Source organism: Melanotaenia boesemani, chromosome 4 (genome assembly GCF_017639745.1).
Source record: "Melanotaenia boesemani isolate fMelBoe1 chromosome 4, fMelBoe1.pri, whole genome shotgun sequence".
In the NCBI taxonomy this organism is placed as follows: domain Eukaryota; kingdom Metazoa; phylum Chordata; class Actinopteri; order Atheriniformes; family Melanotaeniidae; genus Melanotaenia; species Melanotaenia boesemani.
The window spans coordinates 22062664-22085767 of NC_055685.1; the positions used below are offsets into that span (position 1 = coordinate 22062664).

Below are 23104 nucleotides of genomic sequence, written 5' to 3' on the forward strand. Positions count from 1 at the left end.
GTAATCTGCACAAAGTAAATACAAGACAGTGAGTTGAGAAAGAGATTTTGTGAACACTGGATAACATTGGTCAGGATAATGGCTCAGTGGTTATATATGTTTTGACTAAAGTGATACTGGCCAAAGTATTTCAAGATGAAATTCATTAATAAAAACCATCTCAGTCAGTTCACCCTAGTAAGTACTAGTCACTTTAGTTAAAAGTGACAGTAAATACAACCTTATAAGTACATGGGTTTCCCTTGACTGGCAGCTTAAAAGTAACATGACATTTCTTTAATTTTTAACCTGTTTAGATAAATAAGTTGGTAATATATTTTAGAGTTTAAACTCTGCATAAAACCAAAGATGATCTCTGAGTTTTTTCTGGTTGCTTTGGATTTGTTGAATCAATCTTGAGTAGACCCCTCAAACATTTATGAAAACCCAGTTTTCACATGTTTGCAGAGAGTTGAATTTTAACTTCAATGATGGTCCAAAGGTTTTCTCAGTAGACCATTGAGCTAGGAATCCACACATAAGTTATCTGTTTTTAAGGGTGAACAATTTAAAGCAAAGCCCCAAAAATCCTAGGTAGACTAACCATAAACCACGGTAGATACGACAATAAGATACTTATATGATATTAGTCAATATCACGTTTTGGTAGAAAATATAGAAGATTTGGCATTAGTCAATACAACTGAGTTAGGGCCTAGAAATGAAGCTAATTCGAATGTTGAAGATCTCTTTCATTCGGTGCAGAAATAGTTACTGTTGTTGTTTCGGAGAATCACCAGGGGGCGATGTTTATATTTTTTATGATGAACATAGCCCGCAATTGAATAGACGAAGAAGAACCTAACAGCTGTTAGCTAGGTGGTTGTGACAGTGAACAACAGAAAGGTTTAACAACCAGCTTAGACAAAGCCATCGTTTCGCAAATGCTAATGGTTTGGGATTACATTTTGATATATCTCTGCGTATTGAGTGGTAAGAATGTTTAACAGAAAATATAACTTACTCGTTACTAAGTTCGAAAGTAGCTAACTCGTTTAACAATCAGCTGGTTAGCATTAGCCGCTAGCAAGTTTATAGTAGTTGGTTACTCATGGTCAATGCTGGTTAGGCGGACAGTTGTGTTTTTGTTACTTTATATTAATGTTAGAAATCTCTTAAATGGCATTCGTTGTCATTAAAAAAAAATCAGCGACTTAAAAAGTAGTCGTTTATCATTATTGGGTATTCTCAACATAAAAAACAAAATCTAGCGAGTGTGCAAAAGAAGCGTTTTTCATTTTTTCCCTAATTATTATCGTTAAAATCCTTTTCGAAATGAGGAAAATATTCCAACGAATTTCGTCTTTAACTGTATGTTGGTAAAGCTGAAGACCGTAAACACGAGTGGTCTCTTTGATGCCGAGAAGTTAACGTAGAATAAGTGTGTGTTGGGATTAAGTTAATTCACCAGTAAACACTGATCTTAAACAATCAACCAGGCTTGAGCAACAGAAAACAAAGACGCACATGTCTTTGTTTTCATTGACTAGAGGAACAGAGTCAGTAAACATGGAGTCATTTTGGGATTACATGAAAGAAGGAACATAAGACACCGGAACAGCATAAATTCACAGAAGAATGGAGACATGTTGATCTAGATCAGAGATCACTTTCTACTTGCCAGATTGCTGGATTTAGTATTTCAGTCACATCAACAGGCAAATCTGGTCAGACAATATTTGATGGGAGCGGTGAAGTTTCTGATTTTTACAACTACTATCATAGGACACTGATTATTTCAAATTTTTCGTTTTGACCTCAGTTGCTTGAATAACATATTTCCTATTATTGGTCCTTTGTCAGTCACAAAAGTAAGCAGTACAAAGCTTTTGGTTTATGACATTCATGTAGAAACAGCCTTATCTACCACATATTTAAAGCCTAGCAGGATATATTCCTGCCACTGGTATAAACTGTAGGGAATTACTGAAAGACTGAGTACATTTTATTAGCTGTATTTTTAAATAGTATAATTCAGCAACACTGTACTACTTGGAGAAAATGGTCAGCATATTTATCAACATTACTATTGACTGACAAATCAGTATGTTTATCATATAACCAAACTGCATTTGTTTGCAGGTCAACTGCTGAGCAGTGTCAGTCAACATTAGCAGCACCTTTCTCTGATTCTAACATAAACAACCTGAAACAGAAATGTGGTTCTCCTCTTATATCAAAGAGCGTCATTGTGTGTGCTGTACCTTGATGAGGAAGGTTGTTATAAATTTGACCCAGCCAGCGTGACTCAGTCAGGCATGCATTGGGTCTATAAATAGTGTGTTTCGAGTCTTGGTACCTGGCACCCCTCATGAAGAGAGAAGACATGTAAATGGCTGACATGGTCTAAAATGTCTTGTTGCTATTTGTGGAACATTGGCGCCACAAACTAAATAAGATAAGCTTTGCTCAGAAGGTAGTGTGTCTGTCTTTAATTTGGAAAGCTGATAGCTTAATCCTTAACTTCCAAAGTTCAGGTTGAAGTATGCTTGATCTAGATACTGAACATTGTCTGTCACTTGACAGTCGCTTTGGATCAAAGCATCTGCTGATGAATGTAATGTGATAAGCACAGTGTGAATGTTCAGTCTTGTACAATCTAAAAATCTTTCTTGTCAATTGACCTTTTGATATTTCACAGCAGGAAAACATCATACTTGTCATTAAACTATCAAGTAGCATTAATGGTATTGATTACACTTGTAAAGGTGTATCCCATTAAAAAGCACAGTGGAGTTAGACTTTTGGTTTTTAATGACAGTTCAGTTCCCTATTAAAGCGACTTCCTCCGTGTCATTGGTGTGAGGAAAAACCGGTATTTGCAGGTCAGTTGTGGGTCATTGACAGTGTTGAAGGTAGCTTGTAAAAGCCAGTAGGCTTATATATTTAAATGGGAGAATGAGTGTAATTGTAATCTGCAGCAGATATTGGCACCATAATGTGCAATTAAATTACTATTGCTGATTAAATTGTTCCAAGATGAGCTCCATTCATTTGGTTGTATGTTCTCAGATCGTCAGTGTTTTTTTTGTTGTTTTTTTTTTTTTTGTTGTTGTTTTGCTATTTCGACTTTAATCACCTTAACCAGTCAAATCTATAGTGCACAATCTGTAAACAGCCGGTCTGACTCAGGTTTACAGCAAGCTGACTATCCCTGGGCAGGTGGTCAGAGTAGAGCGCCTTTCAGGGGGTAAAGGGTTAGGGTTTTCAGTCTTATTGTTTATTTTTAAACATTTACTAGAACAACAGTCAGAAATCAGTCAAATGTACGGGGTTACATTAACTTTAAAGTAACTACACTAGTTACAGTATAATACGAGATTCTTATCATGTAAGGTTTCTTAGTCTTTTACCTATTACATGCCAAGTTAACATTCCCATAACTAGTAAAAAGATTCACCTGAAAGTCAAATGAATTGAGGCTGAACTGATCACATGTATTGGTATCTGAAGCGTAAATAAACTTTGTGGGCAGTTATTTTGCAGCTACTGTACTGTAACTTAGTATTACCACAGTCTGAAATCTCCATATTTATGTGAAACAACTCTGGTTTTGGGACAGAATACAGTTAAATCAGGTCTCTGATTCGAATATCCAGCCTTGCAGATTGCATGTCTGATTGTAAAACTGCATGTGTCCTGTTTTTATGTTCTTATTTAACATTTACAAATCTAAAACAACCGTTAGTCATTGATGAAACAGTAGTTCTCAACAATGAGCTGTAAGTTGTATTACTTAAATAAAAAAAAATTAAAACAGTTTAAAAATTTCTTTTTCAAAGGCTAACCCTAAAAGGAAGCCATGATCTTCCACAGCAGCCGAAGGAGAGGAGAAGATGGCATTGCCATGGTTGTTGACTTCCTGCTGTCTAACGCCCGGCTGGTTCTGGGAGTTGGAGGAGCTGCTCTGCTGGGAATTGCTACATTGGCAGTGAAACGGGTGAGTGCCTTTAAGGTTCCTATTAGAACCTCTTGCCTTGGTTCTCTGATGTTCACATGAAATCCTGCCTGTAACTGGAAGCACAAAAAGGGTAAAAATACTCGTCACTTATTTTAAAAACTATTTTTACTTGTTATTATCATTCCTAATGCTCATGGTAGCTCAGCGTGAAGTGTCATTATTTTATGATGATTATTATGATTATTTTATTTATTTTTGTCTCTATGGTAGTGAAATGGAATAGAAGTCTACTGTTCCCTCTGCCAGACAAGAAGTTGGTGTAAAAATGTTTTTGAAAATTGGAAAAAAATGTTGTCTGCTGCCATTTGAATTAGTTTCCCTGTGGTTTATGACTGCTCATTTACTTTGTACAGAGCACAGGTGATGTCATGTCTGTGATGAGTGTTGTTGCTTAGCTAATAGAGCGTGCAGGCCGAGCGGCAGAGGATGAAAAGGTGGAGCAGAAGATGGCTGAGAGCTGGGAGGAGCTAAGTTTAGTTTCTGCATCTCCGACTCTGATCAGGAGGGGCATAGAGGGCGTGGTGATGAAGCATGTTGCCAAGGCAACCAGACAGCAGAAAGGTATGGGTGATATTTGAGTGGTCAAACAAATGGCTAACACACATTTACACAAAATTTACATTGCATATGTTCCATTCCTTGTTTTAGCTTTCAGATATGATATGAAAGTTTTTTTTTCTTAACCAGCTGATCTCTGCCAAAAGCCTGAGATGTCCCTGCCTGAGGTGCAGCCTAAACCTGGGTCTAACCCCAAAAGACTCCAGCTGTGTGTGCTGACTTTGCAGGTACACTTAGAGCCCTCACCTCTGAGCTTATGAAGGTTCAGGTTATGCACCCTGTTTTAACAGCTGGACTGTACAACCTGTGCTCACTGTTTTGTACTGTTATCTATATTCATGCTTTATCTTTTTCAGTGTGCTGTGCTTGCAGTATATACATAATTATTAGACTGTTGGGAGCCCTGCTGGTCAAAATAAAAATTTTTACAGTTTTACAGTTGTTCTGTAAGGAACGTAAGATATACTTTTGCAAACTTTTAATGTATTTTATTGTTAAATGAAATTTAAATCTAAAAATGAATGTATTCATCCCTGAAGGGAAATTATGATGAAGATAAAAAAAACGTTAAATGTTATATTAAAAACTATCTGGTTTTAAACCATTTAACCTGCACAGGAGCGTCTGCAGCAGCACTATCATACAAGAGCAGCACTTTCCACAGAAGACATCCACAGGGCTCAGTCTATGTCTCTGGAGATCTGCACTGAGATCCAGGGCTTTCTTCACAGCCGCCTCCCAGACATGCCTTTAGGAGAAATGAGTCTCGGTGGTTCTCTACTCGATGACTTACAGGTACACATGCAGTAGTAGCATTTTATTCTTTGGCTGATAAAACAGTTAACCAAATCTCCCACCTATTGCTGTATAGCAGGATGTTGCATGAACCTATCTGCTTTATGTTTTTTTTTGTGTGTAAAATGTCTATTTAGGTGGTTAGTGCAGACCATGCATGTCTGCTAGTGCCTTTACAGCTGGAAAGCTCTCTGTGGCGCCTCATACCTGGAGAGGAGACACTGCTCACACACCCTCTGCACTGGATGGTCCGACGAGTCAATCTGGAGTATTTTCCGCGAGGGCGCAGTTACTGGGACAGGTAATTATATACAGAAATCCTTGTCAGAAAGTTTAAGAATCCTTCATATTTGAACATATTTGCATTAATTTTGAATATTATTTACTTGTTTTCAATTTTGGTTTTACTAGTTTTATCATATAGTGACAACAAGTCATCTAAAGGCACATTTAAACATATAGTAATTCAGTCCAATTATAATCCACAGAATAATTGTGGGACTTCCCCCAGCAGACTGGGCCTATATAACAGCATAACTGAAGTGACTCAGCATCACCTTGCCCAGCTTTGTCAAACAGGAAAGTTTAAACCAAATGTTACTGTGTCGGCCTCCCAAACTGGGAGCCAGTTCCCCAAAGAAGGGAGCCTGATAACTGGGGGCTCTGCCACCCACTCCCCTCTTAAAAACTCCAGAAACTACAATTAAGCCAACAGTCAGAGAACGAAGTTGGGAAAACATGTGAAAACTCAAAGTTGGGAAAATATGGAACTTTGAGATTTTTAAGATGCAATAGATTAAAGCACATCATCCAAACTGTCATACAGCTGAAACTAAATCAATTAGAATATCGTGCAATACTTTATTTATTTCAATAATTTAACTTAAAAAGGTAAACTAATATAAACTAATATATATAGACTCATATATCAGAGATATTTCAAGCATTTATTGTTATAATTTTGATGATTATAGTTTATGAAAACCCAAAAATCATATTCTTAGAAAATTTGAAAATTGTGAAAAAGGTCAGTGTTGTAGCCTCTAAATGCCACTCTTTATATACACCTGCAAAGGACTCCAGAGCATTTAAGTGGTCTCTCAGTCTATTTTAGTAGACTTCACAATCATGGGGAAGGTTGCTGACCTGACAGTTGTGCAGAAAACCATCATTGACACCTTCCACAAGGAGGGAAGCCTCAAAAGATAATTACAAAAGAACTTGGATGCTCTTTAAGTGCTGCATCAAAGCACATCATAAAAAGTTGAGTTGAAGGGAAAAGTGTGGAAGAAAAAAGTGCACAACCAGCAGAGATGACTGCAGCCTGGAGAGGATCATCAGGAAAAGGCCATTAAAAAATGTGTTGGAGCTTCACAAGGAGTGGACTGAGACTGGAGTTAGTGCTTCAAGAACCACCACACAGATGGATCCATGGGCTTCAAATGTCATATTCATCTTGTCAAGTCACTCCTGAACAAAACACAACACGAGAAGCATCTTACCTGGGCTAAAGAAAAAATTAACTGGTCTTTTGAGCAGTGGCCCAAAGTGCTCTTTTCTGATGAGCAAATTCTGCATCTCATTTGGAAATCAAGGTCCCAGAGTCTGGAGAAAGAATGGAGAGGCAACAATCCAAGACACTTAAAGTGCAGCGTGCCATGAAGTTTCCACAGTCTGTGTTGATGTGGGAGTCATGTCATCTGCCGGTGTTGGTCCACTGTGCTTTATTAAGTCCAGAGTCAACGCAGCGTCTACCAGGAGATTTTTGAGCACTTCATGCTTCCTTCAGCAGAAAAGCTTTTTGTAGATGCTGACTTTATTTTCCAGCAGGACTTGGCACCTTTCCACACTGCCAAAAGAACCAAAACCTAAATAAATAAATAAAATAAAATCAGATTATCAAGAGAACCCTTATACCCATAAAGTTCCTCTTGGCAAAGCAAATTTCTTCAGCAGAACACAACAGCCAGACCATCATTCTGCTTGCTGGGATGCGGGACAGGACAAGTTTAAAAACAACAAAAAACCAATACCTGGTTCAATGACCAAGGGATGTGCTCGATTGGTCAGCAAACATTCCTGACCTGAACCACATAGAAAATCTGTGCGGCATTGCCAAGAGAAAGATGAGGCAAATGAGACCGAGCAATGCCGAAGAGTTGAAGGCCACTATTGAAGCATCCTGGTCTTCCATTACACCCCAGCTGTGCCACTGGCTCATGACATGTATGCCACGCCGTATTGAGGCAGTAATTTATGCAAAAGGGGCTCAAATTTGTAATTACATTGCACTTATGTTGCAGTGACAATAAAGTTCTATTCTAAACCAAGTACTGACTTCATATGCATGACTATACTCTTCATATGGTAAACATTTCTGTATTCAAAACCCTTTTAATCATTTTATGTAATCTAATTCTCTAAGATCTTGATTTTTGGGTTTTCATAAACTGTAAGCCATACTCATCAAAATTATAACAATAAATGCTTGAAATATCTCACTTTGCATGTAACAAGTCTATATAATATATTAGTTTATCTTTATGTTGAATTACTGAAATGAAGTTTTGTGCAATATTCTATTTTTTTTTTTTTTTGTTTCACCTGTACACTTGTGTTTAGCCTCGCTACGCTCATAGATTTAGTTATCACAGAGATAACTAAATCAGTAGTGTCTGTATAAAAGATGGAACTATACTAAATCTGTTAGAGCAGCTGAGATGCATCACAGTAAAACAGCCAGAATAGATTATTGTTCAAATGTTTCATTGTTTTATCAGTATAAGGTGTAAAAGAAAAAAAAAAAAGAAACCTCTGTCTTGCAGGTACCTGGTGGGTGGTTACTTGTCTGCAGAGGCTGTGGTGAACATGTTCAGTAAGGCGGTCATGGAAACTGTAAACTGGCCTTCTATCAGCAGCACTTTGGATTGTCTTGTCAGGCCTGTTTTGGGAGGACCGGAGCTGAAACTGGAGATCCAGTGCGTATATGTGCTTTTTTTTTTTTTTTTTATAACTTGTTTTATCCTGCTTCCACTGGTTTCAGGAAGTTCAACAGTTATTGCTTTGTGCTCTGAAACATGGGGACATATTGCACAGTTGACATTATTTCACTACAAACTATATCAGGTTAAGTTTAAGATGCTATATTGTCCTTTATAACTGAGTTCTTCCTTTTGTGATGCTTTAGGCCTGGAAATGAAAAAGAAGGAGCAGAAACCAGTGATCAGTCCTTGTTCATCTCCATGCTTCCTGTGCTGAGGGAAGGGGATGTAGTCCTGACCGCTCAGACTGAGCTCACCTCCCCCTGGGTGAACGCCTGGCACCTCTCTCTTTATCCATGGGAAACTCAGCGTCTAGCTCAGCTGGACATGGCTGACAAAGGCTGCCGCAGACACACACTTAAAATACTCAAGGCAGTTTGCAGGCTCAACCCTGCACTGCGAATGCTTGAGGCCGCTCCGCTGGCCAATCTCATCCTGCACCTTAGCGATATTGAGAAGGACTGGTCTGAGGAAAGCCTGGATGTGAGATTCCAGCAGTGTATCACTGAGCTGATTGGCTACCTTGAGCAAGGGGCATTACACAGTTACTTCAAACCAGCTGTCAATCTGCTGAGCACCCTGTCAGAGGACCAGGTGGACCAGATGGGCTTCATGCTCTACTGTGCTGTGTCAGAGCCTGAAATACTTCTCATTTAAGCCTCTCCTCACACACTACTCTGATACAAGAGGAACATTTACTGTTGCAGTGGCAAAATAGTATACACCACTGATTGATGTGTAAGGAGACTGCAGATGTGATGGTAAATTAACCTGAAAAAGTCACAAAGACGTGCCAAGTTTAGGAAATGTTAAACAAAAAAAAGTGTTTCAGGATGTGCTGCTGTGTATGAATTTAATTATGTGTGATTATGTCTCAGGATTAGTTCTGCAGCAGCACACAGTTGTGTATTCATTAACAGCAGAAGTACTCAGGTTGAACGTTTATTTTCTTTTTGTCCGCACTGCATCAGTTTCCAAAAACAATCCTTTATACTCTAATAATGCAATAAAACAAGGAAGGCCTGCTGAACCATCCACATTTGCTGCATCTATTAACTATTTGATCAAAGCAGGACTGATTTAACTTTAACTGTTTGTACATTACTCGTAGGACTGAAGGCTTGAGTATTTATGTTGGTCTTGTTTAATGTTTAGTCTGTTGTCAACATTTGGTAAAACAGCCTTTTAAGTCATCCTTAAAGTTTCCCAATAATTTAATGCAGTTGCTTTTAAATAGTTGATAATTGTGTGAAAATTTCAGTAATGTTTGTGGATGGATGTAAAACAAATGGATGTGTGTATGTGTGGGTGGGCGAGTGGTGTGCACAGAGCTGCAAATAAAATGTAAAGCTTGTTTAGTTTGTCCCTGTTTTTACCTTTTTAAAGCTGTCAGGGTAACAGTGTCGTAATGTCACAAGACTTCCTTTAAGGTAACAGGGTCGGATAAAACCTTCTGCCTGAGCACCTGAACTGTCGGGTTAAAATCATTTGGCCCCTAACTTTGGACATTTTCAACCCATCTGAAAAGTTAGTGGTCTTTATAGTCCTATTAAGTTGTCCTGCTGGTCACTTTATCTCCCATATCTGTCTCAGGCTTTTTTCATGCAAACAGAAAAGAATCATCCACAATTTAAACAATTCATTTTCCCCCTCAAAAGTAAAGAACAAGGGATTCTTTAAACACTCTATATAGCACACTGCTAACTCCCCAAACGGAGACGATCTAAATCAGAGACCATTTTGGAGTTCATGAATTCCATTTTTAAGCATTCCAGCACCAAACTTTAGATCATGATCCTGATATTTACAGATCCAGTCCTCTTCATTTTCTTCTTCTCGGTGAGTTATATGCTCTTCTTAGCTTAATCTATCAAAAATGAACCAAACAAACTTTCCTGTGCTGTACAACATTTAGTTCCAACACCAAAAAAGCTATCATCTAAAATGCAGTAAGTCACTGCTACAGCAAGGCAAAAAGTAAATAGTCTGGGACAGCTAAATCAAAGATTTTGCAGTTTCTTTGATAAAAACAACCCAGCAATTGTCTGACCTCTGATCAGTATTGGCGACATGTTTATCTGCCGGTTGCCTCGGACACATGTGCTATCCCTCACTGGAAATCCACTGATGTAACTTTCAGTGGTCAACAGGACCAGAAAGATAAGATAAACACAGCTTTGAATTAGGTGTCTAAAAGCTGTTTCAGCAGTAAGGCTGGGATTGTGCCATACGTTTCATATTGCACATTTGTACATAAACCTTAAATTTATACAAAAAAAAAACTTACAATGCCTTGAAAAATACCAACACCTCCTTAGTGAGTATAAAGCTTGTAACGCTTCTTTAAACTATGAAAAATGAGACTGTTGTGCATAACCTTTAATAGTGATTATGAACCTTTAGGGCTAGAAAAACTAAATAAGGAAGTGGTTTTGTTAGTGTGAATGTGTGTTTGTGTACTTTGTAGATTTCCTTTTGTCTGTTCCTTTTTTTTGTTTGCATTGCTGATTGGCTACCAACAGTATCCATAAAATAAATTAAGCAAACTCTGGATTTAAGCCTAAGGACCTGTATATTATCTGAATTTTTCTCATTATTTCACTCACTGCAGCTTCCAAGTTAGTTATGTCCAAACTACTTGGATAGGATTCAGAAAAGCAAACAGTTTGAGCTAAAGTAATAAACACTAATCCACTGAAAGTTGACAAACTACCCAGTGACATTAACTACTTCTGAAATTAGTACAGTCTTCACCAGCTACAACTTAAAAGTAATGAGCATCATTGCTTTTCATAGTTTATACCGACTGAAGAACAGCAGTCTACACTTTAATAATCACAGATGTTTAAAAATTAAATACAATTTACAAGACAAAAAAGGGTAAAGGTTAATGTCAAGAATCACACCATGACTTAAACTTTTTCTATAAAGTTTCAGTTAGTTTTGTTTGTGTTTTTTTTAAAAAAAGAACATGCAAAGTCAAATTGTGACTTCTCTGACTCAACGCCATCCAGCTTTCCAAAGCTAGAACCAGACCAACGAGAGATTTTCATGGAGTGGTGATACTTCATGTGTGCTGTTCCAGAGCCGGCATGGTGCGGCCAGCTTTATCTCTGTGGCGAGAATTATATCTCCCGGCTGCTGCTCTCTGGTTCCTCTGGGCCTCTGTCAGCCCATCTGCAGCTTCTGTTTTCATCACTGCACCATCTGTCTGAGACTGCAGCTCCAACTGCTCTTCATCACTGCTCTGAGCTGGCAACTCTCGCAGCCACTGCTGGTAGTAACCACGGAAGCCATCTATGTGTACCAGGTAGTTGTTTCTGGACTTGTACTAGGATTCAGAGAGGAGACAGGGAACTGATGAGAAAGGGCAGCTTAATGAAAGTACTGACACAAGATTCATGCTTTCAACCTTGATATTTTGAAACATAAACTGCCAGTTTAAAAGCAACTGGCACATAAAAGTATTGGCTTATGTAAGGTTCCAAACAAGTAAGTAAAGTTCCTTTTACTTTTATCAGTCTTATTTATTTATGTACCACACAAGTTCTGACCTGGTTGTAGTTGGGAGGATACTGAGCAGCAAATTCCAGCTGTCTAATGATGACCTCATTAGGCCACACACTCATGTCTTTCATGGTTTTGAGGATTATTTTCAGGTAGATGTAATCCAGTCTCCGAGTAGCTTGGCCAATTAGAGCAGAGAACACATGGACGTTAGGTCTAAGTCCTGCACCCTGCAGAACACAAAGAAACAGACGTGTAAAGGGGACATTAAACTCCCCCGATCTTCTGCACTGATTTAGCATTCATCATGACTCATCAGTTTGTGCTGCTGGAATATTGCTTTAAACATTTAATGGACTGTGCTCACATTAACAGAAGCCAGGAGTAAATGAACGTTTCAGAATGAGCAGCTGTCACAGAATTCAACTAAACATCTGCTTTTAGCATTAGGATGCGTTCTTGATCACCTCCATGTCTTTCAGCAGCTGAAGGCCATCCTTCTGCCGATCACAAGCTAAAGCAAGACATCCAAATGTCTGCACATTCACATTCATGTTGCGTTGTCGCATCACACGCAGCACAGACTGGGAAGAGGAAAGAATGAGAGAGAAGCATTTACGTGGCGTGAACACTTGAAGCGTTCATCTGGTTAACAAAGGATTTGGTTTAATTTGCATAGGGTTACTAATATGATATCCTAACCAATCACTGCTCAGAGCAAGGCTACTGTAGCTTTAAAGCCATGGCAACTAAAATACACTTGCAATCTGTCACAACTAAAAGGAAGTACAAAACAAAACATGAAGATCCTTCATGCTTCACTATGTTCAAGTAAAAATGGAAAATTTTGACTAAATAATACACTTCAGCTGCTAAAATATTATTCCTGTAAGTAAATAACTGGGGAAATAAAAATAAGTACATATATCGCCTTAATTGTACTATTAAAAGCAAACTTGTAATTCAGGTCCACATCAGACTGACTGAGTGTTTCTTTATCAGTCTCTCAATTATTTATTTATATGTATTAATAAATGAGTTCAGCTTATGTTTTGTAGTTTATGTAACTACAGAAAAAAAAATTATATTATTGAATAGGAAGAGGATGAAGAATTTTCTCCTGGAAAAAATGTAGTGGGGTCAATATTGAATACTTGAATACCAAATTCAAGAAGCTAAATATCCATGTGACATCATCACATAACCCAGAATGAAAACATCTAAGTACAAGTGAATCTGAAAAACCAGGAACACAGCTTTGAAATCCAACATAAATCCAGAGTTTTGGTAGGTGTGATGGTAGAGTTTTGTTGGAGAACAATATGGTACCCAAGTGTGTAATAAAGAATCCTGGTTTCATAATAAAAGTGCATACTCTTGTTAAAAGACAGTAGTATATCCCTATGCTGCAAGAATGTTGTGTGGTCTTTAGTTTTAATAACACACCCGATTGAGATGTAAACCACCTTCACAAAAACAGAAATTACTTTATGTTGCCACAAATCCTGACTCGCAATACAGATTCCAGTTTTTAAGATTAATTATGACGAGAATGATGACGTGTCATATTTTTATTTTAAGACACAAAAGGTACTATCAACACTGTCTGTGGCTTGATACTATTAGTAGTATGAAAATATCTTTTGTAATTTAGGTGAACTCACACTTTAATACCAATAACAAACACAATAGCACAACCATGAGTTGGTGGAGATTACTTGTGTGTGTGCTCCATTACCTTTGCTTCCTCCAGGTTATTTGCTCTGGCTGCTCGGCGAATCACAGTGTTAAAAAATGCGACATCAAGCTTCACCTGATGTTGTTTGGCGACTTTTAACAACATCTGCAGAGACTGGTAACGCGGCTCCATCATGTCAGCTAGCAGAGTCAGAGTTCTAAGATCTGGACTGAGTCCGTTAGCGAGCATCTTCTCCAGGAAACCGTTAACTCCACCAATTAGAGCAAGCCTGTCAGACGCTTTATCCACAGTACTGAGAGAGACCACAGTCCCTCTTTTCCCTTCAAACAGGTCTAGTAAGCTTGGTGGTGTAGAATCAGCGACTATGTCAACAGGTACTGGGAACTTTTCTGTTTGTCTGGCTGGTGGGAGATGGGTGGCATCCTCCTCATGCAACCTGCTGTCCTGTTGACTGTAACTGTGTGGATCAGGCTGGACAAACAACTGCCTCTCCAGAAGGTCAATATCTATTACATCCTTGCAGTTAGCCTCTGACACATCTTCCCTCTGTGTCCACCTCTCTAAGTCAGTCTTAAGCAGAATGCTAGTGGCCAAGGCAGGATCACCAATACCACAATCCCTGGCAGTTCTTAACAGCAGATTATAATTGTTTGAGTCAGGAAGGATCCCTGAATGTAACATCTGGCGCCACACCTGCAATGGACATAAAAAGTTAAAAAAGGGAAAATACAGCATTATATTTTGAATGCAGGTTTCATGGGGGACTGTAGTCTCACTTTGTACAATAGATATTTTAAGGTAATATCAGACAGTACAATGAATGTCTGGTGATAAAACAATGATATGACAGTTTACCTGATACATCTAAACAGCTCAAATAAAAACTGCAGCAAAACAATGAAAAGAAGGAAAAAATATCCTAAAGGGTCAGATGTTTAACACAGAAAATATTAAGAGGAAAAACCTAAGTTCTTTTGTAACCTGGATAAAGATAGCCATGCTTTCGATAGAAGCATATCTACTAATGTATAGTAAATTGAACACTTCATTTTTGAAGACTAAAATATTTGTTTAGATGCTTACAAAAACATACGTGTCAGTAAAATAATCAATTCTTATGTTATAAATTCACCAGCTGAGTGGATAACAGTTTATATGTTGATTCTACATGTGACGTGTAATTGAAAGTTGTTGCAAATCAGCAGAAGACATTGGTGGATAATAACATGGTCCTTTAAATAATGAAGAAAAACATTTTACAACATAAAGCAATGTAAGGAATTCTTTCCATGAAGGAGTGATATAATCCAACTCTACCACGAAGAGAAGATTTCACGAATACAGATGGTTCAACATGAGGAATAAACCACTTCAATGTTAGAGAGGACAGACAAGATTTGGAAAGTCAGTCTTTGAACACATGAAACTAAGATCAACCTGCAACCTCCAAAGAAAAAAGTTTGGAGAAGACTCAGCTCAGACAGGGTATTATCATGAATGTGCGGGACCACCAGCAGGTTACTAATGTTAATTGATGATGTGATGAGAGGACAGGACAGCATTTCAATGTAAAGTCAGTGACCAAACGATAAAATGGGAATGAAAATCCTCCATTCTAATGTAGTCGGTGTCACTGAACTACGTCTTTACCTGTAAAGCCAACCTGAAACCAGTTTCTTTGTCCTTCAAGCAGCCCATCAGCAAGTAGTGAAATGTCTCTTGAGTTACAGTATGTCCATTCTGCAGCATCTCCTACAAACATGGAAACTCATGTTTAGACATGTGAGACTCAAATTCTCTTTCATACGTGGAGAAGGGAGGAGCTGTACCTTGAATGTATGAAAACAGGCTTGAAGGTGGTTGGTGATGGCATGAGTCTTGAGAAGAGCGTGGTATGTAATGGTGCTCAGAGGATAGTTTTTGCGACGCAGCTCTTGTTCCAATTTCAGTGCTTGCTGAAGACCTGCTTGTTTTGAAGGAGACTCGGCGCAGGCATTGAATAGTGCAGTGTGTGTCGCATCTTTGCCACTTAGACCTCGTTTCTTCATCTGGAGGAAGTGCACAAACAATTCTGTATATTATTAGCAAGGACAGTGATTGTGTATGTAGGTCCGTCTAAAATAGTTACACCAAAATAAGGTTTATAATGACGTTTTTTTTACATCGTTGTAAAGTCTAAAGGCCCTTTTCAGTTGTCCAGCTCGACCACAGCCTCCAATCAGGACAGAGTAGTTGTACTCCTCTGGCTGCAGCCTTTCCCTCTTCAGCATGTCCATGCTGAACAAATCCAGTGCCTCCTGAAGCTGTAAGACAACACATTTAAATGCAAGCAAATATGAAATAAAGTATAGAAATTAAGACGACTTAATCGGACAGACCTTGTTCTCTTTGATCAGCTTCTTGCACTGTAAGAAGTACCAGTAGGGCGTATTTTTCCCGTTAGATCTCCACTGAGGTTTACTCAAGTCCTTCTCCTTTCCTGTTACATCTTCTTGGTATCGTAGGTCCTGGATGTCTGGGCTGCTTTTCTTGAATGACCTCCTGGAAGCGATGTCGCTGGACATAGAGCCAAAGTTTTCTTGGTCAGGCGAGTCTGGAGAGTCCTTCGTGTCTGCTTCTTCTGTGAAAGAAGCTGAAACGGACGCAAACCTGACAGAGGGTCCACCGAGGAGCTGCCAAGCGGTCGGTGTGAGGAGTCTGCATGACTTGTGTTGTGAAAAGTCTAGACCCCGTGTAACACTCAGCGTTTTTGAGGACTTTCTCGCTGCTGAAAAGATGGATAACCTGGAAACAGATATTTTGCTACCGTTTCTCACGCACTTGCAGGCAACAGATGACAACATATTAAACGGGTTAATTCAGATCATTACAAGATAACCGAACACCTAGTCTTTCTTCTTCTGACACAAGCTGAAACACGTGTAAAACTAAAACAGCTAGTCAGGATAGCAAATAGCATGTCAACCTTAACCACCACGATGCGTCAATGACGTACAGTCAACCAGACATAAGTAATAGATGCTAAACCATAATAACAAAAGGTTGGCTCTTGGTCTATCAGAATAATTAATCAAATTATTGCTCGTCATATAAATGTAACCGTTTAATAATGTGTTTTATAAATTGTTAAAAACAACAACAACAAAAAACAAACAAACTCGATACTTTGATCGATTATTTCGTTATAGATTCTTCTTCCTGAATCATCAAACGTTCACATACCGCCCCCTGTTGGTCAAAGAAATTATTGTTTTGTTTGTTGTTGCCGCTTGTAGCTTCATTTAAATAAATAAATAGCACAACAGAGAAACTATATTTCCTAAAATGCCACTACAACCTAAAGCTCACATGAACATGACATTCCTCTTGGGGTCAAGTTTACAATATCAGCAGTGGAAACCTTTAGTATTTGTCCTGTATTACTTTTAAATCAATACAGAGCAGAAAAATCATACATAGGCAATATTTAAAAGAAATTATAGGACTTTATTACACCTTCATTTACAGACCAGATCTGGCACCAAATGTGAAAAATCCTGAAACAATAAACCAAATTCTAAAGCCTGAGTGTGTACATTTCCCTCTAAAAAAAATAATTGTGTAGTGCAAATGTAAACGTGTATAGCTGATGTACGTTTGGAGAGCAGCCTGAAATGGTTGCTGATGTAGCACACAATCAGAAATGTGACAGCAAATGACAATTTGGCAGTCTCTTATATTTGTAAATTTTACTTCCAGAAGCATTCACACCGAATCGTTCTGCTGATATCACAGCGGTGATAAATGAGGTGGTTGTGCCACGTGGCTCTGAAATAAAGTTATCCGATCCAGCAGTGACAGAGGAATACCTCTGATAACTGAAGGCAGATCCTCGTGTTGTAATGGATAGATGACCACGCTGAGAGCAGAGCGCTCAGCTGAAAATCTGAGAAAGAAAACACACAACAGATTTTTGGATTTAGACTGAGAAATATCTAAGCTATACTATAGCTACTACTATACTGTGCACCTGCTGCTCCAAAAACAATAACAGAATCACAGACCTTTCAAGCAGAGCTTTCTGCAGTGTCCGACAAGCTACCAAAGTGCCCCCCATGAACATATGGCACATGATGACTTGGCTGCACTGCTCCATGAAGGTCTCTGTGGCTGATGCGTCAAAGGTGCCGCTGCGTGAGATAAGGCAGACACGCTGCAGAAGACAGCAGCAGGACAGAGCCTCAAAGAACGATGCATTGGCATTCAGATATGGCTGCTCTAACCTACAAAAGAAAAACATGCAAAAAAAAAAAAAAAAATAGAATCAATGAGATGAACAAAAATGCGAACTGGTTCACAGGATAAAAAAATACAAAAACGGTGCCTTTGATCAATAACGATGGTATAGTACAAAAATTTTCCATGTCAACAAAAGAATAAGAAAATCTGCATATTAAAATCAGAATGTGTGGTTTGCATAGTAAAAGCATAAAATAATCCTAAGCAAAATGTAAATTACTAAGGTAATCATAGAAAGTTTTACATTTATTTGTATATATATATATATATATATATATATATATATATAGGGAGATAGATTTGTTGCAGTATTATGTGACATAATTATTCTGAAAACTCCACTATATAACACTCAGTTCAGCTAAGAAAAACAATAATTTTTGGCTGGAAAGAAAGGAAAACTATAAAGCAGGGCTACTCAATTTGGTCCTACGAGGGCCGCAATCCAGCAGGTTTTCCATGTATTCCTGTACCAACACACCTGAGTCAAATTAATGAGTTATTGTGTAGAACCTGATTGGCTGTTAGAGCCACCTAATTTGACTCAGGTGTGCTGGTGCAGGAAAACATGGAAAACCTGCTGGATTGCAGCCCTCGTAGGACCGAATTGAGTAGCCCTGCTATAAAGGGACAATGTATGTGATTTATTAATACACTATCTATTTAAAGATTATTGTCTGTTTTAGTAGTAGGTTAAAGGAATATATTTTACAACCTGAGTTCCTGCAGCTGTGTGCACTGCTTCAGTGTGTCCAGCAAGGCAGCTGTGTAGTTCATCGTTTTCAGCGACCCCAGATTGGCGAGTGATAACACTCGCAGGTCTCTGCACTGTCTGGCCAGCTGTACCAGTCCTGTTCCCCTAAGAACTCCAGGAAGTCCAGCCAGAGTCACACAACGCAATCGAGCAAAAGCATCCAGTGTTGCTAAGTGCGCATCACCAACTCCTCGAGCCCAAGCGCACATACCACGAGGCTCCACACTGGCACGAGTACAAGGCTCTAGCCGAGGCAGTGCTGAGGCAAAACCTGGACCGATGAGCTCAAAGGTCTCTAAAAAAGGACAGCCAGCTACAAGCAGAGCCAGTCCTGAGGTGCTATCCCCTGACAGAGAAGGCTCTGAATCAGGTTTGTAATTCAGAAGGCCCACACGTGGAGCTTTCTTTAACCCCTGAAACAATGGAGAAGTAGCCATATTGTGTGTTGTGTTGTGGTTTGTATTCAAACCATCAGACAAAGCACAGACAGGCAGAGTGAGAGCACGCAGATGCCTAAATTTTCCCAAACTGGAACACAGATGTGCCTCTCCATCCAGCCCTGGTGAGTGTTCATGATGATAATGGGTGTGCATCAGATTCAGGTGTTTAATGTTGGCACAGGTGACAGCCAACTGGCTCATTGTCCTGGCAACCAGCTGATCTTCCACACTCCTGCACTCAGAGTAGGGAACATGGTTAATCCCACTAAGGTTTAGGCTAACCAGCTGCGTGGCATCTAGGACTCCTCCGTTCAGCAGCGACTGGAAAACCTGGGGCCACAATGCGGGACAGCGACTGAAGCTGAGGTGCTTGGGGCTGTTTCCCTCCAAAGCTAGCTTTAAGGACAAAGAATCCAGCCAGGACCGAGGGAGTTGCAGGGCTACCAGGTCTCCTCGCTGACCCAAGCTCTGAGCCAAAGAGGGGGCTGCCGGCCAGTGAGCTGGGTTCGGACCAGGAATTGACACGAGGAAAATCCTGAGATGCTTTGGAATGTGAACACTGAACACTGCCAGGTAGAGAAGGAGCAATGTCTGGTTTACCTGTGGCCATCAAGAAACAGACACATCAGTTACAGTCTAAGCTGCATGTGCAAACAAGTTTGGTTTATATTAGCACTGACAAACTCACCTCTCCTGGAGCCAGCCTAGCAGTGAACTCCTCTAGCTGTTCATAATGTGGCACACTGCTCTGGCCAACCATTAACTGACAGCACACACCTACACCTTCTCTGGTCACATCAGGGATGTCAAACTGCAACATTAGCCTACAGCACAAAGAGAAAATGACAACAACACTCTGTAGCAACATAGTTTTTCCTTAGCAAGAACAAACACAGAGATGTGTCATGTGTATCATTGCTAAATAATCCAAATTCTTTTTAATATTTGTAATGCAATCCTGTTCCTTGATCTTAACCATTTGTTTCCCATAGCAATTACTAGTTATATAGTTAAATATATTGAGAAAAAACTCAATACAAATAAACAGCCCCATGGGTCAATGTTTCTATCTTTACTAACTTCAGAGGTCCAATTAAAACTCAGTTGAGGAAATCCTGAATACTCAATATATCACTCCATATCAGTTTTTATGTCTTACACCAAGCAACTGATGCTACTTTTCTCATTTCACTGAACATTTAACCATTAGGTCTTCTTATTAAAAATGTTTAACGAGAAAAAAACAGAAAAAGAAAAACAGATTCTCTGTAGCTTTTTATTGATGCTCAGTTAACTGCAGCATTGAGGCCCTTAGGTTGTCAATTTCTACTTACACGCTTTGCTATCAAACCATAATATAGTTAAGTTTAGGAGCCTCTCGGTTGACAAGTCATGCCTTTTGTTGTGTAGTTGTTTAAAAAGCAATAAAAGAGAAGTCAAGTAGTTTAAGCATGTGAACTGACATTAAAAAGAATAAAAAATGTCACAGGTGGTATTGTTGTAATTACATCCAAAAGGACAAAAAACTGTTCTCTGTGTAGCAAATAGGAGGTAACCCTGTAAACAGATTCTTACCTGCGAAGTTGGGCACAGCATGGCACCACACCATAACTCGGCGTGAAGAGCGTCTGTCTAAGCTCCGTCAGGCGGCTCAGTGAATCCACTGCCTCTGAACTAAGCAGAGCAGAGTTGAAGCATGGCCTCACATCAAAAGCAAGGGATCTGAGTGAAGACAGCGAGGACAGAAGGCGTGATAGGCAAAGGGAGGTGAGGCGACAGCCGGTTACATCGAGATGTGTCACCCCTCTGCAGCGTGCAAGATGCTCCAAGGTGGAACCAGACAGCCAGTAGCAGCCATTCAGGCTAAGAGACTGTACATGATTGGCTAGCTGCTTCAGTACGTGACGGACCAACTGATCATCAGCCTGGAGGGAATAAAGATATTTATTTGGAATTTTCATTAATCAAGACTTGATGCAACATGTTTATCTATAATATTGTGTGTTAAAAAGTTAAATCACCACTAGTTCTCCATTCTAAAGTCAAACAAATGTTTGGACATGCTCAAACAACGGCACACGCATACACAAAATTAAGAACAGAGAGATTCTCTGTAAAAAAAAAAAAAACTCCAAAAAGGGTAACAAATTGCTTACCTGATATTCTTCAGACAATCTGACATTTGTGAGCAGGGTCTTGTCTCGACATAGTGTGTGCAACTTTTGGCACACATTTGCCACATTCGCCAGCAGGTCACATACTGGGACATGACGGAGAATACACAGCAGGATCTCATCAGACAAATCCGACATCCCAACAGAGGCAGAAGACATTGTGTCCTCGTCAGATACAGCCTGAGAGGATAACTTCCATTAAAATGTGAAACACTTTTCTTGGCAACTGATATGCTCTCTGAGTGCTAATGTTTAGGTTATAAGAATAAGAACAAGAAAATCTTTATTAGTCCCTCAGTGGGGAAATTGCTTTGTTGCAGCAGTATAGGTGCAGTAAGCAGCATACAGGTGATATGTATATGTACAGCATATGGTCTGACAGGGTGAATATGTACAGTTTATAAATATGTACATAAACATGTATATAAATATGTAAACACAGTTTACATGTGTTCATTGTAAAGCCTGACAGCAGCAGAGAGGAAAGACCTGTGTTATCTCCTCTTTGCACAGTGAAGATGGATCAATGTGTCACTGAAGCTGCTCTCCAGAGCAGACAGCGCATCCTGCAGGGGTGTGACTCATGGTCCAGCATGGATGTCAGTTTTGCCAGGACTCTTTGGTCACATAACTCCCGCATCAAGTCCAGAGAACAGCCGAGAACTGAGTTGGACTTCCTGATGACTTTGTCCAGCTTCTTCCTCTCCTTCTCTGTGATGCTGCTGATCCAGCAGACCACACCGTACAGAATGGCAGAGGGGCAGAAGATGGAGCAGTGCCTTCGTGTTTTGAGTCCAATCCAGTTTATTATTTAGATGAACACCCAGGGACTTATAATAGTCCACTTTCTAATACCAATTAATTCTTTCTTTCTTTTTTTTTATTTTCAAACAAAGAGGAAAAAAATATTAAGGACACTTATTTCTGACCCATACAATGACTTATATCATGAGACAACATAAATTATACCACAATTGTTTATTTAGGTTAGCTAATCACATTAATTTGGGGGAGCTTAAAAAAAATTAAAAAGACATCAAAAATTGTATTCTGTTATTCATAATACATGTGTTAATGAAAATTAGTTGAAAAAGTTTCCAGAACTAGATTTGGCCTTGAAGTTATGAAATTAGCGAACGTTGTTTCAGATGCTCTGCTCCGAGATACTGCAGCAACAAACGTGTCTGTGAGGTTTTTCAGTACACTTACCTGTTTTATCTGTCCGTCCATAACCCATATAATGCCTCCCACACAGCCCCAATAGTGAGAAAGCAGGATTTTGAATGATTATCTACTCATTTCATGTTCCGATAGATCCGCTTTACCCTGAACAACAGGCGTTTGACGTTCAGCAGCTACCCGGATCTTGTGCGCTGTTGCACAAGTGGGAAATATTTCGAAGACGGAATAGCTCCTTTCCGGTGGACGGGGAGGGGGGGGGGGGGTATATCGTGTAGTTCATTAGTTAGAAATAAATAAATAAATAACAGCCTAGTAGGAGAGCAGAATTGGATAATTTTAATGTAAAGACTGTTAGAAAAACTTGTTTGGGGGACCTTACAGGATCAAGCTCGGATAGTATTAAACCGTCAATTATTTTTTTGCCTCACGAATATCTATATGCCGTCCGTGTTTTTATTTTTGTACATACATGCCACTAACATCAAGAGGTTATAAGTATGTTTTGCTACACTTTTACTTGTTTGGGTTGTTTAAAATATACCACTTAAAGAATATTAATCTACAAGGTCGTTTTATAGTCTTGTCCTTCTTTTTAAATCTTAACGTGGAACTGATGTTCAAAGAAACCAGTAAATTAATGTTTAAACTGGTTGGTTGAAATTCCGTCAGCAGGGGG

At 39.2% G+C, this 23104-nt stretch overlaps 3 protein-coding genes across 4 annotated transcripts; 1 reads left to right on the forward strand and 2 right to left on the reverse strand.

The window, feature by feature from the left end:
* The first annotated feature begins 818 nt into the window (after nucleotides 1-818).
* Nucleotides 819-10753, forward strand: mief2 (mitochondrial elongation factor 2). Its single transcript, XM_041982610.1, has 8 exons — nucleotides 819-972; nucleotides 3822-3979; nucleotides 4396-4561; nucleotides 4688-4785; nucleotides 5177-5353; nucleotides 5491-5654; nucleotides 8179-8331; nucleotides 8541-10753. The coding sequence occupies exons 2-8, from the start codon at nucleotides 3842-3844 to the stop codon at nucleotides 9049-9051; spliced, it is 1407 nt and encodes a 468-aa protein (XP_041838544.1). The 5' UTR covers nucleotides 819-972; nucleotides 3822-3841; the 3' UTR covers nucleotides 9052-10753.
* A 448-nt stretch (nucleotides 10754-11201) lies between these two features.
* Nucleotides 11202-16577, reverse strand: ptcd1 (pentatricopeptide repeat domain 1). The gene is made up of 8 exons (XM_041982609.1): nucleotides 15979-16577; nucleotides 15763-15903; nucleotides 15430-15648; nucleotides 15251-15352; nucleotides 13640-14293; nucleotides 12369-12485; nucleotides 11949-12131; nucleotides 11202-11725 (listed from the first exon to the last, which is right to left on the reverse strand). The coding sequence occupies exons 1-8, from the start codon at nucleotides 16441-16443 to the stop codon at nucleotides 11462-11464; spliced, it is 2145 nt and encodes a 714-aa protein (XP_041838543.1). The 5' UTR covers nucleotides 16444-16577; the 3' UTR covers nucleotides 11202-11461.
* A 418-nt stretch (nucleotides 16578-16995) lies between these two features.
* On the reverse strand, nucleotides 16996-22616 carry fbxl18 (F-box and leucine-rich repeat protein 18). 2 transcript variants are annotated; one of them, XM_041984103.1, is made up of 7 exons: nucleotides 22456-22616; nucleotides 21229-21426; nucleotides 20648-20997; nucleotides 19761-19896; nucleotides 18594-19672; nucleotides 17644-17862; nucleotides 16996-17525 (listed from the first exon to the last, which is right to left on the reverse strand). In XM_041984103.1, exons 1-7 carry the CDS (start codon nucleotides 22474-22476, stop codon nucleotides 17369-17371), a joined length of 2160 nt encoding a protein of 719 aa, XP_041840037.1. In that variant the 5' UTR covers nucleotides 22477-22616; the 3' UTR covers nucleotides 16996-17368. The 2 variants fall into 2 exon arrangements, with proteins under 2 accessions (XP_041840037.1, XP_041840038.1); XM_041984104.1 differs by having other exon boundaries at nucleotides 21229-21968.
* Nucleotides 22617-23104: the final 488 nt, after the last annotated feature.

What these genes read in the sequence shown, in the direction of transcription:
- mief2 (XM_041982610.1), top strand. Translation starts at nt 3,842, where the DNA reads ATGATCTTCCACAGCAGCCGAAGGAGAGGAGAAGATGGCATTGCCATG. An exon ending in GGCAACCAGACAGCAGAAAG is followed by an intron (nt 4,562 to 4,687) that starts GTATGGGTGATA and finishes TTTCTTAACCAG; the next exon opens with CTGATCTCTGCCAAAAGCCT. An exon ending in CTCTACTCGATGACTTACAG is followed by an intron (nt 5,354 to 5,490) that starts GTACACATGCAG and finishes ATGTCTATTTAG; the next exon opens with GTGGTTAGTGCAGACCATGC.
- ptcd1 (XM_041982609.1), bottom strand. Translation starts at nt 16,443, where the DNA reads ATGTTGTCATCTGTTGCCTGCAAGTGCGTGAGAAACGGTAGCAAAATA. An exon ending in CCTTTAGACTTTACAACGAT is followed by an intron (nt 15,649 to 15,762) that starts GTAAAAAAAACG and finishes CACTTCCTCCAG; the next exon opens with ATGAAGAAACGAGGTCTAAG. An exon ending in CCTGTTTTCATACATTCAAG is followed by an intron (nt 15,353 to 15,429) that starts GTACAGCTCCTC and finishes CCATGTTTGTAG; the next exon opens with GAGATGCTGCAGAATGGACA.
- fbxl18 (XM_041984103.1), bottom strand. Translation starts at nt 22,476, where the DNA reads ATGGACGGACAGATAAAACAG. An exon ending in TGCTGTGCCCAACTTCGCAG is followed by an intron (nt 19,897 to 20,647) that starts GTAAGAATCTGT and finishes TTTGTGCTGTAG; the next exon opens with GCTAATGTTGCAGTTTGACA. An exon ending in CAGAAAGCTCTGCTTGAAAG is followed by an intron (nt 17,526 to 17,643) that starts GTCTGTGATTCT and finishes TTTCTTTCTCAG; the next exon opens with ATTTTCAGCTGAGCGCTCTG.